At 42.4% G+C, this 14,867-nt stretch overlaps 5 protein-coding genes across 5 annotated transcripts; 3 read left to right on the forward strand and 2 right to left on the reverse strand.

Moving 5' to 3' along the window:
- Positions 1-44: 44 nt before the first annotated feature.
- V1516DRAFT_679087 (kinase-like domain-containing protein) lies at positions 45-2,292 on the forward strand. The gene has a single exon (XM_066922855.1). The coding sequence runs from the start codon at positions 391-393 to the stop codon at positions 1,993-1,995; it is 1,605 nt and encodes a 534-aa protein (XP_066776394.1). The 5' UTR covers positions 45-390; the 3' UTR covers positions 1,996-2,292.
- Positions 2,087-2,903, reverse strand: V1516DRAFT_679088 (uncharacterized protein). Its single transcript, XM_066922856.1, has 2 exons — positions 2,258-2,903; positions 2,087-2,210 (listed from the first exon to the last, which is right to left on the reverse strand). Exons 1-2 carry the CDS (start codon positions 2,805-2,807, stop codon positions 2,176-2,178), a joined length of 585 nt encoding a protein of 194 aa, XP_066776395.1. The 5' UTR covers positions 2,808-2,903; the 3' UTR covers positions 2,087-2,175.
- Positions 2,904-4,230: 1,327 nt separating this feature from the next.
- Positions 4,231-6,316, forward strand: V1516DRAFT_679093 (kinesin-like protein kif20a). The gene is made up of 6 exons (XM_066922857.1): positions 4,231-4,889; positions 4,938-5,058; positions 5,104-5,111; positions 5,170-5,581; positions 5,635-5,925; positions 5,976-6,316. The coding sequence occupies exons 1-6, from the start codon at positions 4,726-4,728 to the stop codon at positions 6,264-6,266; spliced, it is 1,287 nt and encodes a 428-aa protein (XP_066776396.1). The 5' UTR covers positions 4,231-4,725; the 3' UTR covers positions 6,267-6,316.
- A 523-nt stretch (positions 6,317-6,839) lies between these two features.
- On the forward strand, positions 6,840-8,668 carry V1516DRAFT_492074 (uncharacterized protein). Its single transcript, XM_066919105.1, has 3 exons — positions 6,840-7,318; positions 7,374-8,000; positions 8,054-8,668. The coding sequence occupies exons 1-3, from the start codon at positions 6,926-6,928 to the stop codon at positions 8,513-8,515; spliced, it is 1,482 nt and encodes a 493-aa protein (XP_066776397.1). The 5' UTR covers positions 6,840-6,925; the 3' UTR covers positions 8,516-8,668.
- Positions 8,669-8,821: 153 nt separating this feature from the next.
- On the reverse strand, positions 8,822-14,503 carry V1516DRAFT_686904 (uncharacterized protein; the record flags this gene model as incomplete). Its single annotated transcript, XM_066923690.1, has 8 exons — positions 8,822-11,492; positions 11,524-12,165; positions 12,209-13,668; positions 13,722-13,925; positions 13,975-14,130; positions 14,182-14,301; positions 14,353-14,427; positions 14,480-14,503. 8 exons carry the CDS (start codon positions 14,501-14,503, stop codon positions 8,822-8,824), a joined length of 5,352 nt encoding a protein of 1,783 aa, XP_066776398.1.
- Positions 14,504-14,867: the final 364 nt, after the last annotated feature.

The raw sequence follows: 14,867 nt of genomic DNA on the forward strand, positions 1-14,867 counted from the left end.
AGCACAAGGTATTTGTGTAATAGTACAATCACCTTTGCTTGCACATTGTAGAACTGCTGCACGTTGGGAGTTCAAGGAGCCAGATAGGCGGCGGCAAGAACCCCCCTACGTGGAAGATTTTTTATCCTAGCAGATTTTGGAAGGGGACCAGCTAGTAATTTTGATCTTTATTTCACGATAAATTTGACTACATCGATTTCGTTTGATTTCATTAGACTTTTTGCGGTTTTTATTTGCGGATATTGACATTCATGCGAGTTACTATCGGATACTACAGAATTCTGAAAGCGAATGGCTACGATTGAGCGCGTCGGCTACGCGTTTAATTTTTTATTATAAACGGGGATTTACGTTAGTTTTTTTATATCGCTTTGTTAATTGTGTTTAAACATGGCAGCTGTGTTTGCCTTCGACGACGAAATTGAGGCGGGCTCGCCTGAGTTCAACTTTGGCAGTGATCCCGTTGTCGACGAGTTTATTCTCCATGCTGAAGAAGTTGCTACGGATTCTGTTTTCCAACTGACGACGAACATAGCGCAGCTGAATGTCACTGGATCTGAGAATGGGGCCTTGAGTGCCTCTTATAAGATTGATATTTCGTCGGATTACATTTCCAGTGCCGCCCAAGAACAAACGAATGCTGATGCAGCTGCAGCTGCGGTAGCTGCTGCTTTTGCCAGCGGAACTACTGAGCCACATATGCTCTCAAATGTTGCGGCAGCAGCAACAGCAGCAGCAAATGCGGTACCACAGCGAAGGCTGCGACCAACAGATTTTGAGTATATTAAAGTGCTTGGTCAGGGAGCATACGGTAAAGTGCTACTTGTGCGGGAGATATCTACAGGCCGATTATACGCACAGAAACAGCTGCGTAAGGCCTCTATGCTTGTTCGGACGAAGCTAGTGGAGCAGACAAAGACCGAGCGAGCGATTCTGGAGTCTATTCGGCATCCTTATATTGTGAAATTATTCTACGCTTTGCAAGATCAGCACCGGCTTTATTTGCTTTTAGAATATGCCCCTGGCGGTGAACTGTTTAGTCATCTTGCCAACGAGCGAATGCTTCCGGAGTCTACTGTTTCGTTTTATGCTGCGGAGCTGGTTCTTGCTCTTTCGCATTTGCATTTAGTTGTAGGGGTAGTGTATCGGGACTTGAAGCCGGAGAATTGTCTTTTGGACGCGCAAGGCCATTTGGTACTAACAGACTTTGGCTTGAGCAAGGTTTCTGATGGCAGTGACTGCAAAACTTTTCTAGGAACACCGGAGTATATGGCCCCAGAGATTTTGCTTGGCAAGGCATATGATTTTGCTGTCGACTGGTGGTCATTGGGCGTTTTGTGTTATGATCTGTTAACAGGATCCCCCCCGTATACAGGTAATAATTACAAACGAATTATCGACAAGATCCAGAAGTCCAAGCAGCCAGTAATTCCTTACTACCTGACGAATGAAGCGAAGGATATTTTAATTAAATTTTTGAGAAAAAATCCACAGAAGCGATTAGGCGGGAACATGCCTAGAGATTTAGACAGCATTAAGAGGCATCCTTTTTTCCGGAAAATTGATTGGATTAAGCTTGAGCGGCGGGATCCGACTATTTTGCCTCCGATTTTGCCAATAATCACCGATCCTGTGCTTGCCGAGAACTTCGCAGAAGAGTTTACCACAATGGCTTTTAGTCCGCCGACGTCGTCTCTGCCGGATCATCTTCCGTCTATCCTACTTGATACTTCCAATTCAGGGACTGTGTCTGAGAAGTCCGTGTCGACATGTTCGTCCTCTTCGCTGCTGTATGGTTCTGAGAATGTGCCTACGACGACTTTAGCCAAGCCGGTTCCAATGGCTGGTAACAGTGGCGGCAACGCGGTCGGTGGATATACTGTAAATGAGATGTCCGAGAGTATTGAAAATGTGTTCGAAAATTTTACTTTCACGGCGAGTACGAGTTTTATCGAAAACGCGATGCGTGAGCAGGTGATGCATTCTAATGTATAATTTTGAAATCTGTTTTGTTATTGTAGATTTGCTAGATCGGTGAGCAAAGCATGTTGAATGGGCGTAAGGGAGGATTATAGAGTGTTTGATTTGATGACAAGGCTTACTAGATTAATGTGATAATAGTGTTTTACTGAACTTTTATATACAAGAACTCCATCTGTTACATTCTTGGAACAGCTATGACAGAGGGAACTTCAGTTTGAAGGTATCATCTAGAAGGTTAGACTCAACAAAGCTATAACGACTTCGAAAAACATACCCTGATGTCGAACAGAATAAATAAACGAAGCGATAATATCAGTTTCTCTGACCGACTGGGTTGCGAAATGTCTTTTCACGCTTGCCGCGAGGTCATCTTTCGTGATCCTGTTACGGTGCTTGAACGAGAACGTACGGTGGCCGACCACACTGTTAAGGAGCATTCCGTCCTGAGATATGGGGCTCAGCTCCGACAGCCGGTATGTGTCTCGGTATTTTCGTAGCGAGTCCGCAGGAAATGTTGAAAAGTCCACCGGGTCCAAAGGGACGAGCCCAGCACCTGTCCCGTCTTCAGGTTCACCTGAATTCGGGAGGCCTGTCAATGGGATAAGATTGTGTGTGCTATTACTGTGGCTGTTGTGCGCCCCACTATTTGATGCTGCATTCGATCCTACTGCACCCGTGTGAATTCCAAGTCCAGTCACGCCGTGAGTATTTGCTTGGTGGTGACCGGCTGCGGCCGTGGAGTTGCCGCCCCGTTTGGAAGACGAGTTCGACGTCGCTGTTGACCGCGGGCCCGCCCCGCTATGATGCGAGCTTGTAGATGTCATATTTTTCCACAAAATCCACAATATTAAAAGCCAACGAGAAAATACGTCAATAATGAAAACTAATATCTAGAGCCAGCTTTCGAATTTTCATAGCGGTGAATTAAGTGCAGTGCCGTCTGAGATTTAACAGACTGCGGGATGATTTGAAACTTTACCCTAACCCGATGATGGTAAATCGTCCAAAAGTTTGCTAGCGATCAGTTCTGCATTCTGGATGATTGTATGAAGTTTGACAAAAAAATGGAAGATACAACGTAGATATGATGCGTTTTCAGATTTACCAAACTCGGCCACAGACACAAATCATATGCTGTGAATTTTACAAAATTCTCCGAAACACAAATTTAAGCGAATTGGGTATAGAAACCAAACAGAACATAAGTGCAGCAAATTCTGTCCGATTGAGCAACATCGTATAACAGAAGTAAAAAAATAGTTACACAATACAGAGTAAAATAGTATAATGTGAAGGTAGATGAAATGAGATGAAATGTATTAGACAGGCGAAATAAATGCAAGACATTAGATGCCTTGTGACTATATCTGGGACGATGATGTGGATGACCATTAGATCAAACGATCACCTCGACAAGGATGTGGCATCAAAACTTTCCGGATTGTGCGATCTTCATGAATGCCATGGCTCTGTTGGATGTCAATATACAATCTGCAGCTTACAGCAAAAACTTACTCATCAGGAGTGATCATAATATTATTTTTCTCCATGACCTGTCGGACTGATAAAGATTAATAACTTGATTGCATTTGACCAACTAAATAGAACGTACATTCTGAGATTGAGTCTCGAACTTCCTTGCTTCGAATCAACCGCATCATCGTAAGTGGCGACGGCCTTGAGAGATCCAAGCCTGTGCTTTGGATCGACGCTGCGAGTCTTGCCATCGATTCCAGCGCCTTGGTAATCAATATTCAACGCATTCTGCAAAATTTCAGATTCAACCTACATCAGGACAAGCGGCAATTTTCCGCATCACCGGACTATTCAATAGCGCGTCCTCAAAATTCGGTCCGTTGCCAGTTGAAGAACTGTAAAATCTTGTTTGAGAGATTGGGTTGAAATATCGACCGCATATTGAACCTCCGGCTCGCACCTGAGAGTTTAGTCGACGGGAGATGGCGGATGTTGCGAACTTAAAAGACATTTTGGGCCAATACGACAAACTGTTATGAAAAGTTGTGAGTCCAGCTCGGTGGATGTTGACTCCAATAGACAGAGAAAATTTTATTTATGTAACAGAAGATCTGCAATTTGGAATAAATTTCACCTTAAGCATACCCAGCTTGGAGAGACACTCAGAAGTAATACTGTTCTGCAACGAACGGCGAGTTCAAGCAAATAAATAACGCCGCATCTTCAGATATACTACGAACAAGTATTATAGTTTGACTTGATTGTTGTTCTCGGTTAATTGAGAAAATTTCATCAGATTAGTTAACTGTAAATTAAATGATGTGATGCGAATTAAGCTGAATAGAATTGATATTGAATGAAAAATATGATTGTGAATTTGGTGAAATCTGTCAGGATCAGACAACGGTTTGAAGTCTGGTCAAACAGTTCGTTTTACACAAATACTGCTCTCTTTCTTTTGCTTTCAGTAAATGCACTTCTACTCATCCTATTTTCTTCAAATATAACATCAATTTCTGTTACACGACCAGCACTGATATTCTTATACTTGACAAGCAGACCGGCATTTCCCCGGACCCGCCGCACCCCAGATCCAGAGCTTCTCGGTAGTCGGCTCCTAATTATTGGCCGATCTTTGGAATTAAGATAGGGAATAATTCTTGTACACTACGTTTACATTCCTCGGAGAGCTCAATTGTTTTTCAATTGCTCTGTCAACTTCCATAAATTGCTGGAAATATACTAGGATTATGAAAATATTCGAAAATGCGAAAGTCATGGTTTGCCCGTTTTCAGTTCAGACAGTTCTCGGTAGCTGCTGCGCGCTTCACAAACCCAAACTTGGAACTTCCTCTTAATGGAATACGGATCGTCGATCTGACTCGTGTTTTGGCTGGCCCCTATGCCACGCAGATGTTGGCTGACTTAGGGTAACAAAACAAAAATTAGTCGCCTACCTGCGTATCTAATGCTTGCAGGGCTGAAGTCATAAAAGTTGAACATGTTACTCGCGGCGACGATACAAGATCATGGGGCCCTCCTTTTGCAAAAAATTTGAAAAACCCAGATACTCCTGGCGAAAGTGCATATTTTCTTTCTGTAAGAATTGGAATATCAGGAAATAGGTATTAAACTAACATTCAGGTCAATCGGTATTTCTTCGGGAGCATATTAGTTAGATCATACGGTTTACTAACCCTGTCGACGTAGAAACAAACAGTCTTTGGCGCTAAACTTCCAAGATCCTCGAGGTCAAAAAATTTTGCACAAGTTGATCAACGAAAGCGACATCGTGATAGAAAATTATTTGCCTGGAACCCTATCCAAATATAATCTAGGCTATGAACAGCTGCAAAACGAGAAAATCATCTACGCCAGTATTACAGGATATGGCCAGACTGGGCCCTACAAAGACAGAGCCGGATATGATATCATGGTTGAAGCAGAGATGGGACTGATGCATATCACAGGCGAAAAAAATCGACCTCCGGTTAAAGTTGGTGTCGCAGTGACAGATTTGACGACTGGCCTTTATGCAGCCAATTCTATTATGGCTGCTCTTCTCGGCCGTACGAAAACCGGCAAAGGTCAGCATATTGACGTTGCTCTGTCTGATTGTCAGGTATATACTTAATCTAATATTATGCGTGTTTTGTTCTTATTCAACTTCTTTAGGTCGCTACTCTGTCTAATATTGCTTCCTCCTGTTTGATCTCTGGCCAACCCGATTCTGGCCGCCATGGAACCGAGCATCCAAGTATTTGCCCCTACCAAGGTTTTCAGACAGCTGATGGTACAATTATCATCGGTGGTGCTAATGACAAGCTGTTCGGTATTCTGTGCCGTCTGTTAAATAGGGAAGATTGGCTCGCAGATCCTCGATTTGGAAGTAATCCGCTCCGGGTCAAACATCGTTCTCACTTAGTACCTATGATCGAGGAAGAGTTACGCGAGAAATCGACAGCTGTGAGCAATTTTAGATTTTGAAGAAATGAGCATATATTAACGTTGTCCAGGAATGGCTGACGATTTTTGAAGGAAGCGGAATTGCCTACGCTGCCGTCAACGATATCCAGACTACGCTACACCATCCTCATATCCTGGCTCGAGAAATGGTAACGGAGGTCGAGCATCCTGAATGTGGACCAATGAAACTTGTGGCTCCTCCTGTTAAGTTTTCGATCGCGAAACCGTCGATTCGGCTTCCTCCCCCGATGCTTGGACAGCATACCGATGATATACTTCATACTCTGGGCCTTGGTGATGATCAAATCCGAACTTTACGAGACGAGGGGGTAGTTGGCTGAAAATGTGCTACATAGTAGAATTAAAACTTTTGTTCCTATATATTAATCAATTAGTCTATATCAGACTTTAGCAATTCCAGCTAAACTGACGTGCACAATCATATTCATATCCATATCCATATCCATATCCATATCCATATCCGTTACTATATCACGTGACTTGTGATTATCAAGCCATTTGTACCTGAATCCCCAAGCAGTAGAACATCCTATCTGTGTCTGTTTGGCAACCGCAACTGCTGGAGGCTGTCATTAAAATCAAAAGAAAGCCTAAGTCAACAATTGAAAAACTTTTGTGGAAAATTCTTTTTAGTCTGGCGTTTATTTTGGTTCGTGTACGATTTTTTTTTCGCGGGTAAAGGCACGACGCGGTCGATTAATATTTGGTTTTTTTCGCGTTCGAGCTGTGACCGGAATCGCAAGATATCTGTGATTCTGCTATCGGCCGGAATTGTATTTCTCGAGGGGGAGGAGAGTCGTCACTGATATAGGTTTATAATACGAGTACTTTGGAGAAGGAATTTGTGTCCTCACTCTATTGTGTCTTAGGTGCCGGATATTTGCTTCGTCGCTTGTGGATCAGACTGCTTTGCGTTTGCTATTTATTGTTGTGATAGCCACTTCAATGCCTTAAAGACTTTATTTTATTCCTTTACCAGATGCAGTCTTATACATCTTCCTCTTTTGCACCAGCTTCCATATCCCAGAGCGGGTCCGGGACTTTGGTTAGCACGGATCTGTCTGGAGCTGCTTCGTCCACTTCCTCACAGAGCTCATTGAATCTGCATCCATTGATCGACCAGCAATCGTCTGGCCTTGGTAACAACTCAGCTCCTGTTTCTCAAGTGCAGCAGAATGTGTCTCAGCAGTTACAATTACCAAATGAAAAATTACAACAATTTCCACTAGCTCAACAACACAACGTTACTCCCGATCTTGATCTATCGGTTGGCTCCAATGTACTGCCGCAGAGCACTCTTGCTGGAGGAGCAGGTCCTTTAAAATCCAAACGAGCACCTAACCGGAAACGTGCAAAAAGAGCAAAAAAAAGCGTAAGAGAACTCTTTCTCTACCTTGGGTACTCAAGTTTTTCTGACTCCATCACAGGATAATGACGATGATGACTCGGATGGTTTCACATTCGAAGGCGTTGAGACTAAATCCGGACGGAAAATTCATAAGCCGCAGCAATTTGATCCTCTTACCGCTCCCGGTGCTGATGGTAAACGACGGTCACAGTTTTTTCGCAGAGATCTGCAGATATGTAAGGTCTGTATGCGTGGCCATAGTCCAGACTCGAATTTAATTGTGTTTTGCGACGGTTGTAATGATCCCTACCATCAGTTATGTCATGACCCACCAATCGATCGGTCATTTATAGATGTCCCTGAAGCTCAATGGTTTTGTGGTAACTGTCTGGATAAGCGTAACTCGAAATCAGTTTCACCACTTGAAACTGGCTTGACTGGTGCCGGTCTGACTTTAGACGATAAGAAAACTTATTTGTCATCTCTCCAGGTCGGACAATTGGTCGAGCTTCTACTACTAGCAGAGAAGCAGCATCCAGATATCAAGATATTCTCGCCTAATACGAAAAAGCTAGCTACTCAGGCTCGCAAATCAAAGGGTGCCTCGATGGCTGGTATTCCTGCGAACGAAATCGGCAACAAACGTGGCCGTGGTCGTGGACGTTCTGACAGCGTTAAACCACCTGTTGCACGTGCAATTTTTGATGTGAGTATTTGGTCCAGCTCAGCGTACAAGCGACCATTTCTAACAAGTCTTAGGATACGACTCCACTTCCAGGAGCAGGTGCTCAAATACCAGCCGCATCGGAGCTTGAAATATCATATTTATGTGATGACAATCCGTATATTTTCAGTCATATCGTGTATAGTGTCGATATATTACCTCCGCCACATATGCCCTCTTCATCTCTTCAGAGTCACATCCATCCAGTAAATTCAGCAATTAATCGAGCCAATAATCACGACGTCCACCAATTACCTACTCATAATCAACTTCCTATTCCTGACAGTCTACATACTGGCTTAGCGCCTCAGTTCAACGGATTTATAGATTCGACTCATGATATTCCTTCTACATTGGACATGCCACAACAACCTCAACATCAGCACCAGCAGCGAGGATTCTCTCACTCATCTCATCATCCTTCACTCATTCCTCCCTCGTTCTCACAGCATAATGGGGATGGTTCCGGACTAGTACTGTCTGCAAATCCTCTGTAAATTATTATTTTTGGATTTGATTTTGTGTGTTTTATCTATGCGTTTCTGTTTCCACTTTGTTTCCTTATTCTACTGTCAATTCGTCTGTATTCTTTTCTAGGCAGTTTTTGTATATTATAGGGTCTGGTAAATTTATGCAATTTGATTCTCCGTTCCACCTTTTATTTTTAATTTATTAAGCTATTCCAAGTCAAATCAGCTCTGATGGTCAGCGTGCCTGATTAACAATGCTAACCGATGTTCTCCAATGCGTCTTACTTAGCTCACTACACTATTGTCACTCCGTTACTATTTGACCTCAAAATGTCACTCAGTAGACGGTGGATTCTCAGCAGCTTCTGAAATACTATTACTAGTGTTCGTTCTCGAATGAGCTGACGAATGAATCACATTAGTGGAAGAGGGATCGAGCGAGTCGCTGCTGATTGCGTTTGGTTGCAAGCTCGAATTACTCTCATCAGTTAAACCAGCTACTTTGATAGTCTCCGGAGTAGCTGATTTCCCTCCATGCCCCCCTGTAGGAATAGTCGTGGATGCAGTGGCAGATGCAGATGACGTCTGTGTGGACAATAGAGCTTCTGAAGCTATAATTGGTTTCAGTAACCCATTAGCTTTAGAAATAATCTCTTTTTTGGTCATCCGAGAAGTACGTGGTTTTGTGGTGGCTGCTAATCCAGGAATCGTTGTAATTGTTTGTAAAGTGGCGTGACTTTCACTTCCTGGCGTGGAAGTTGTAGTCTGCGGTTGCTCATCCATCCCCGGTGTATGAGGAACTTGGACTGATGATGAAGGAGGCGGAGTGTTCTGTGCCTCATCTCCAGATGAGTCAAGCTCTGTATGCTCTTGTCCTGTCGATGCAGGGCCACCAGGCCGGGTATTATTAGGCTCTCCTATAGCCTCTGTTCCCTTCAGTTGCTCTTCTAGTTCAGGTAATTGTCGATACAGCATCAGATAGATACTCGCAAACAGATCCTCCATTCCTAAAGTCGGTGCGAGACCGACGTTCAGCTTGCGCAACTCGTGCGTATCCATTAGATGTCTTACAAGTATCGGCAGTGGCCGAAGATGAGTGCATATATATTCAAGTTTCTGTGAATTTGTGAAAAACTCATCAACTGTTAATAGGGTAATCTGCTGCTCCACATATCGATCCGGAATCTCACACAACTCCCGAATAACTGACACTATGGCTTTACAAAGATGATCCCAGGTCTCTGTATGGTTAACCATAATCGTCGATAGCCGACGTAGTTTCTTGGCTAGCGACTGTAAGGATTCAAGATCCCGAGTTCGACACAAAAGATCGGTATAGTACATAGTATATCGGTTCGCATATACAAAATGCCGTCCGGCCCTTTCATATTCTGGACGCCAGATCGAAAGAAAAGACTTGGGCGCTTTCAAAGCGAAAAATGAAGAAATCTCCTCCTTGGCCCTTTCTGTATTACCAAGCCCAATATCATATATCACGGCTATTCTATAAGTTGGCCGATGATGCCAGTGTTTTTTATCAGCTGCACGCAGACGGCCTAATGAATCGATCAACAAATGGTAAAAATCTTGATTTGAATTCACAGGCTCTGTTGGCTCAGAATAGAAAGTAGAAAGCTTGAGATAGTGATGAGCAACTGATAGCGAAATCTTCTCCGCTTTAAATAATTTAAACAACACAGAAATATACTTATAATGTGGCTCAAAAATCGGGTCACTTGATGAAGATTTATCTGGCATATGGTTTAATATCAGATTCTTGTAGCAATCCAAAATTAATTCCGCTTCAGCCTCCAGCTTTCCCAAACACTTTCCTTCCATAAAGTAATTCCTCCACTCGTTGGGGTCTTTCTTACTCCCCAGGCGAAACATGTTCAAGGCCATCTTTAGAGCAATCACCGGCTTTAAATCATGATGTACTGCTCGCGAGTACATTCCTGCCGATCCACTGAAATGTCGCTCAAACTCCAGCGAACTGAATGCTTCCATATTACATGGCGGTCTTACAGAAGAATATAAGGCATATCCAAAGTCTGTAAAAAAAACGGCCAAAACTCCAACAGACGGTTCGACTCCATCGTGACGCATATAAAGAGAAATTGCTAGAGCATAGCACAGCAGGGACTTTCGTTGCGTTGCGGCCAAATTCCGCCTCTGTTCGGCGGAATTTAACTTTTCTGCACTCCATGTCATATCATCTTCTAGTTGAGAATCATATGCTTGCGCTAGGCCATACCAAGACTCAAATCGATGCGTATTACAAACAAGATCATGCTTGAAATATCGAATAGCATAGTCAAGATCCTCAGTACGACTAGCAGACGTTCGTTTTCTGGAGCGATATTGAGTTAGATAAATTTGACCCTGCAGAAAATAGAGACCGATTGACGCAATCTTGGAAAAATCAGAGGTCACTCGTACTGTCGATATTGTCTCCGTGCCCTTGAATGCGTTCTGTAGACTCATAGGACTGATCGACCTAGATAAATACTGCTCAATCACAGCTTGATTATAGTAGATAGCTGTTTGATCTCTTCGAGGTACTCCAATCACTTCGCAAAACTTGTCTAATACGGATTTCATATCGGATCGCGGTACATTCTGAGCTGTTCGCTTTCTCTTAGCAAGCGACACAACAAATTCTATCAACGCAAGAGCGTTAGCTTTATCGAATGCCACTGATTCAGATTTATGGTCGTATGGATAGAACCACTCGCTTCCCAAAGTAAGTCCGAAGCGACAGTGCAGACATTGCAAAAGTTCGTATTCGGTCTCAGCGGGACGATCAGTCCGAATAATTTCTTGCTGGAGCAGCATCAAAAATACACCATCAGCTGCCCCACAAAACTCACGAGTGCCTAATTCTTCGTGGAGTGCAAATAATAACTGTAATAATTTCGTGTCGTTGTCATATGTATCGTAACCCTCGCTGACTGCAAATCTAGCCCGCAGACAAACGTAAAGTAAGCTTGAGTATGTTAACATGCTGAAATACTTTACCAATACATTTCACGTACCACCAACATTGGCAAATCAAATCCTTGAAGCGCATTGAGCACTTGAAAAGCGCATTGTTCTCTTCTTTGACAGTGCTTCCCGCCTCTATTATCAGATCTTCATACGACACATATACATGTAATATACGAATAACCGCCATCAAACTTTTCATAGTATTTTCCAAACTTGTAGGACTAGCATTGGCTAAAATACTATCCTCTAGAGCTTTCTTTGTTGCCTTTGAAAGAAGCTCCCTCACTAGAAAGAGTGATTTGAAAATCAGAAATATTCGCCGGGATCTATCTTGATTTGCATAACTGTCATTCGTAATTTCCCCAATAGCTAATCGAAGCATTGTTAGAACACACTCAAAGGCAGTCTGAGGTTGATTAAGAGTTTCATATGATCTCCTAATCATGCTCCACAAATATAAACGAAATTCAACTGCAGAACTATCAATGAATGGTTTGATAATATCCACGTCGACATTAATACTCTGGTTTGATGTCGCAACCCGATCACATAATAGTGCTTCCAGTAGCTCTTTAGCATCTTCTGAGCCTTCATTTTTATCACTCAAGACGGCAGCAAACAGAGTAGCAGCCTGGATTTTGGAAAGCTGCAGTTTTGTGCTTTCAACTGAAATATCTGGGATGTAGGAACTAAAGATTAATATCTGGATACCGTCAGGCCATTACAACTCACCAGTTTGGTAAAACTATTTTCATTTCGGAATTTATATTGCAGAGAGTGCTCTCAAAGGTTTCAAACATTTCTAAGAGGTCATCATGGGCCATTCCAGAAGCTTGCCTGAAAATTATTGATGCCCATTCCAATCGAATTCGTAACGAATCGTCAACCATTTCTGAGTCACAATTTGAAAGTAAATCCTGCACGAACACTTGCCACTGTGTTACTCTTTCTTTATATTGGGAGATTATACTCTGTGCTGACTTTGAACTTGAATTATTCTGACTATATTCGATAAAGTCGTCCAACAGAATTTCAAAATAAGACTGAACGAGCCTCGCATACTTTGTCCATTGGGAGCTGTCGTACTTCAAAATCTCAGTGATGGACTCTCGCATAAACTGGAAATGAATTGTGGTCAGTCTCTTCATAGACTCTATTAATCCTGTTGGCCAGACGGTAGATAAATATAACTCTACTCCCTCAGCTTGCGGCGACAGTAACTTCTTACACCACTCAAAAATGACTTCTTCTGCGCACATCTGACCATTATTGACATATTCAACAAACATTTCCACACCAGAATTATCAGTAAAAGAATCTGCGATGTTTGTTTTATCTTTTGAAATGGCAAGATCAAGAATTCTGGAGGCACCAGAGGAAGGGTTCTGAATTCCTTCGCCATGTATGAAAACCTTAGCTGTGGCTTCCTTGAAAGTAGAAATTGCGTGCATAAAATCGCCAAGTGCGAGATTCGATTTGCTATCCTTAATAACTGAACTCGAACTAGCAATTTTGCCAACATTTCCGAATGTAATGCCAAAAGGCTCCATAATGCTATCTACTAGTTCAACAAACTGATTCTCTTCAGATTTTCCAGCCGCTGTGGTGTTTGACTGTTCCTCGGCACGAGCGCGAACCCGCTTACTAGATCGTTCACCAGCATTCTCCTCTATGACAAAAGACTTCCGTTTTTTCCTTTTGTTTGCCTGATCTTGATCATCCTCTAAGGATTTTGTGTCGATCGAATTCAGATCTACTGGATCTTCAAATTTTTCAACTAATTCTGGGGCTTCAACAACTTCGGGATTTTCACCAACCGCTGTTTCTTCGCTTTCTTCAGATTCAAATTTTGCAGTCAGTTGCTTCTCCTTCGAATCAATTGATGGTAAGTCAATGTGGATGATGACCTGTTGACTTTTGGGATCGTCAATTCGCTTAGTAGAAAATTGTACGAGCACTTTTCCTACCGAAGTCCAGGTACGTTCATCTGTAGTTAAACTCACTACAGCAGATCCTGCATTTTCTAGAATACTTGATATTGGCTCATCAGGTTTGACAAGTGAACGAAGCCAAGTGGGCGGTTGAGTATTTGTCTCGATGTAATTCTGAACAGCACTATTATAATGCATTAATTTCACCCTGTCAAATATCGGATAGGAAAGTGCTTCTTCGTCTCCAAGCTGCAGCAAAAGCTATATGAAGAAATTATTATTAGGTGACTTGCGTAATCAGAGAATGACCTTACTTGATACAGAGCGAAGAGACTGGCCAGATCATCCAGGCTCAACGGGATGTCATTGTCCATATGGTCGTCAGTGGTAAGTGCTTTAGTTCCATCATTGACGACGCATTCAAGAGCAAATCTTGTCATACGCTTCAAATTGAGGGCAGGTAAATAAGCGGCAATCTTCAGCCAGAAATCAGTATCATCGGATTCGTATAGCATTGCCTAAATTCTTGGTTGGACTAGGCATATCTCTCAAAAAAAAGCTACTTACCTCGGATAACTCCACCACACCCTGAGTCAATCTTTCTTGGAGCTCGGAAGGATTCAAAGCATTAAAACTAAGTTTGATCCAATCGAGCACTAATTGACCGTGATTTTTGTATGCTAAATACTTGAGACTGTAGAGAGCAGGAGGAACAACTCCTGACTTCAAAAAGTAAGTAGAGTATCGAAGATTACTAACTATAATAATGCTCACAAGATCCGCAGTGAAAATCTCGCCTTTGAACAGTTCATTGTATGTGTTCGATGCTAGATTCCAATTCTTCTCATATTGAGCTTTGAGGGCTTCCTGAAATAATTTGAACGCCTCTTCTATCTACTCTCGCTGTTAGATTAACTCCAAGTCTTGTTGTAGACTCAGACATACCTGAATCTCTCTGATGTGCTCCTCGTTGTCTGAAAGATCGCTGTCGTCGTCCACGTTGAGCGCGACGAAGGTAACCTATCGGCAAATTAGATCAAATCAAGCACATAACCAAAATCAGATTTTATACCGCCGACTCTTTATCTCGCGCCATAAGCTAGAAATAAGAGATCAGATATTAGATCCACTTTTTAACAGCCCAATTAGCGAAGATTAGAAGAAGTCCAACTCGTTAACTACTAAATCACTCCCAGTAGTAGTACTAGTAGTACTAGTAGAAGCAAGTCCAGGACAAGACGTGCACTTGATTTTTAATGTATTACGTAATCATACAAAACCCGTATATTTTCTAGTCCATGACATTAATACTATCTGTGATTAGAATGTGCAGTAGTGAGAATAACATTAATAAAATATGATCATTGATTGCTGCAATTAATCGCTTTGTTTTAAATTTAAGCAAATTGAAAAAAATTGATAAATCGCAGTTAACTTCCTTCTCGTTGTAAGGCTGAACG

Source organism: Lipomyces oligophaga (assembly GCF_038497815.1).
Source record: "Lipomyces oligophaga strain CBS 7107 unplaced genomic scaffold V1516scaffold_6, whole genome shotgun sequence".
In the NCBI taxonomy this organism is placed as follows: Eukaryota; Fungi; Ascomycota; class Lipomycetes; order Lipomycetales; family Lipomycetaceae; genus Lipomyces; species [Lipomyces] oligophaga.

Excerpts from the sequence above, each read along its gene's own strand:
- V1516DRAFT_679087 (XM_066922855.1), top strand. The coding sequence starts at position 391 with ATGGCAGCTGTGTTTGCCTTCGACGACGAAATTGAGGCGGGCTCGCCT.
- V1516DRAFT_679088 (XM_066922856.1), bottom strand. The coding sequence starts at position 2,807 with ATGACATCTACAAGCTCGCATCATAGCGGGGCGGGCCCGCGGTCAACA. Across the intron at positions 2,211-2,257 it reads TTATTCTGTTCGACATCAGG|ATGATACCTTCAAACTGAAG; the intron begins GTATGTTTTTCG and ends CTAACCTTCTAG.
- V1516DRAFT_679093 (XM_066922857.1), top strand. The coding sequence starts at position 4,726 with ATGCGAAAGTCATGGTTTGCCCGTTTTCAGTTCAGACAGTTCTCGGTA. Across the intron at positions 4,890-4,937 it reads CAGATGTTGGCTGACTTAGG|GGCTGAAGTCATAAAAGTTG; the intron begins GTAACAAAACAA and ends TAATGCTTGCAG. Across the intron at positions 5,582-5,634 it reads TTGCTCTGTCTGATTGTCAG|GTCGCTACTCTGTCTAATAT; the intron begins GTATATACTTAA and ends CAACTTCTTTAG.
- V1516DRAFT_492074 (XM_066919105.1), top strand. The coding sequence starts at position 6,926 with ATGCAGTCTTATACATCTTCCTCTTTTGCACCAGCTTCCATATCCCAG. Across the intron at positions 7,319-7,373 it reads CAAAAAGAGCAAAAAAAAGC|GATAATGACGATGATGACTC; the intron begins GTAAGAGAACTC and ends ACTCCATCACAG. Across the intron at positions 8,001-8,053 it reads TTGCACGTGCAATTTTTGAT|GATACGACTCCACTTCCAGG; the intron begins GTGAGTATTTGG and ends AACAAGTCTTAG.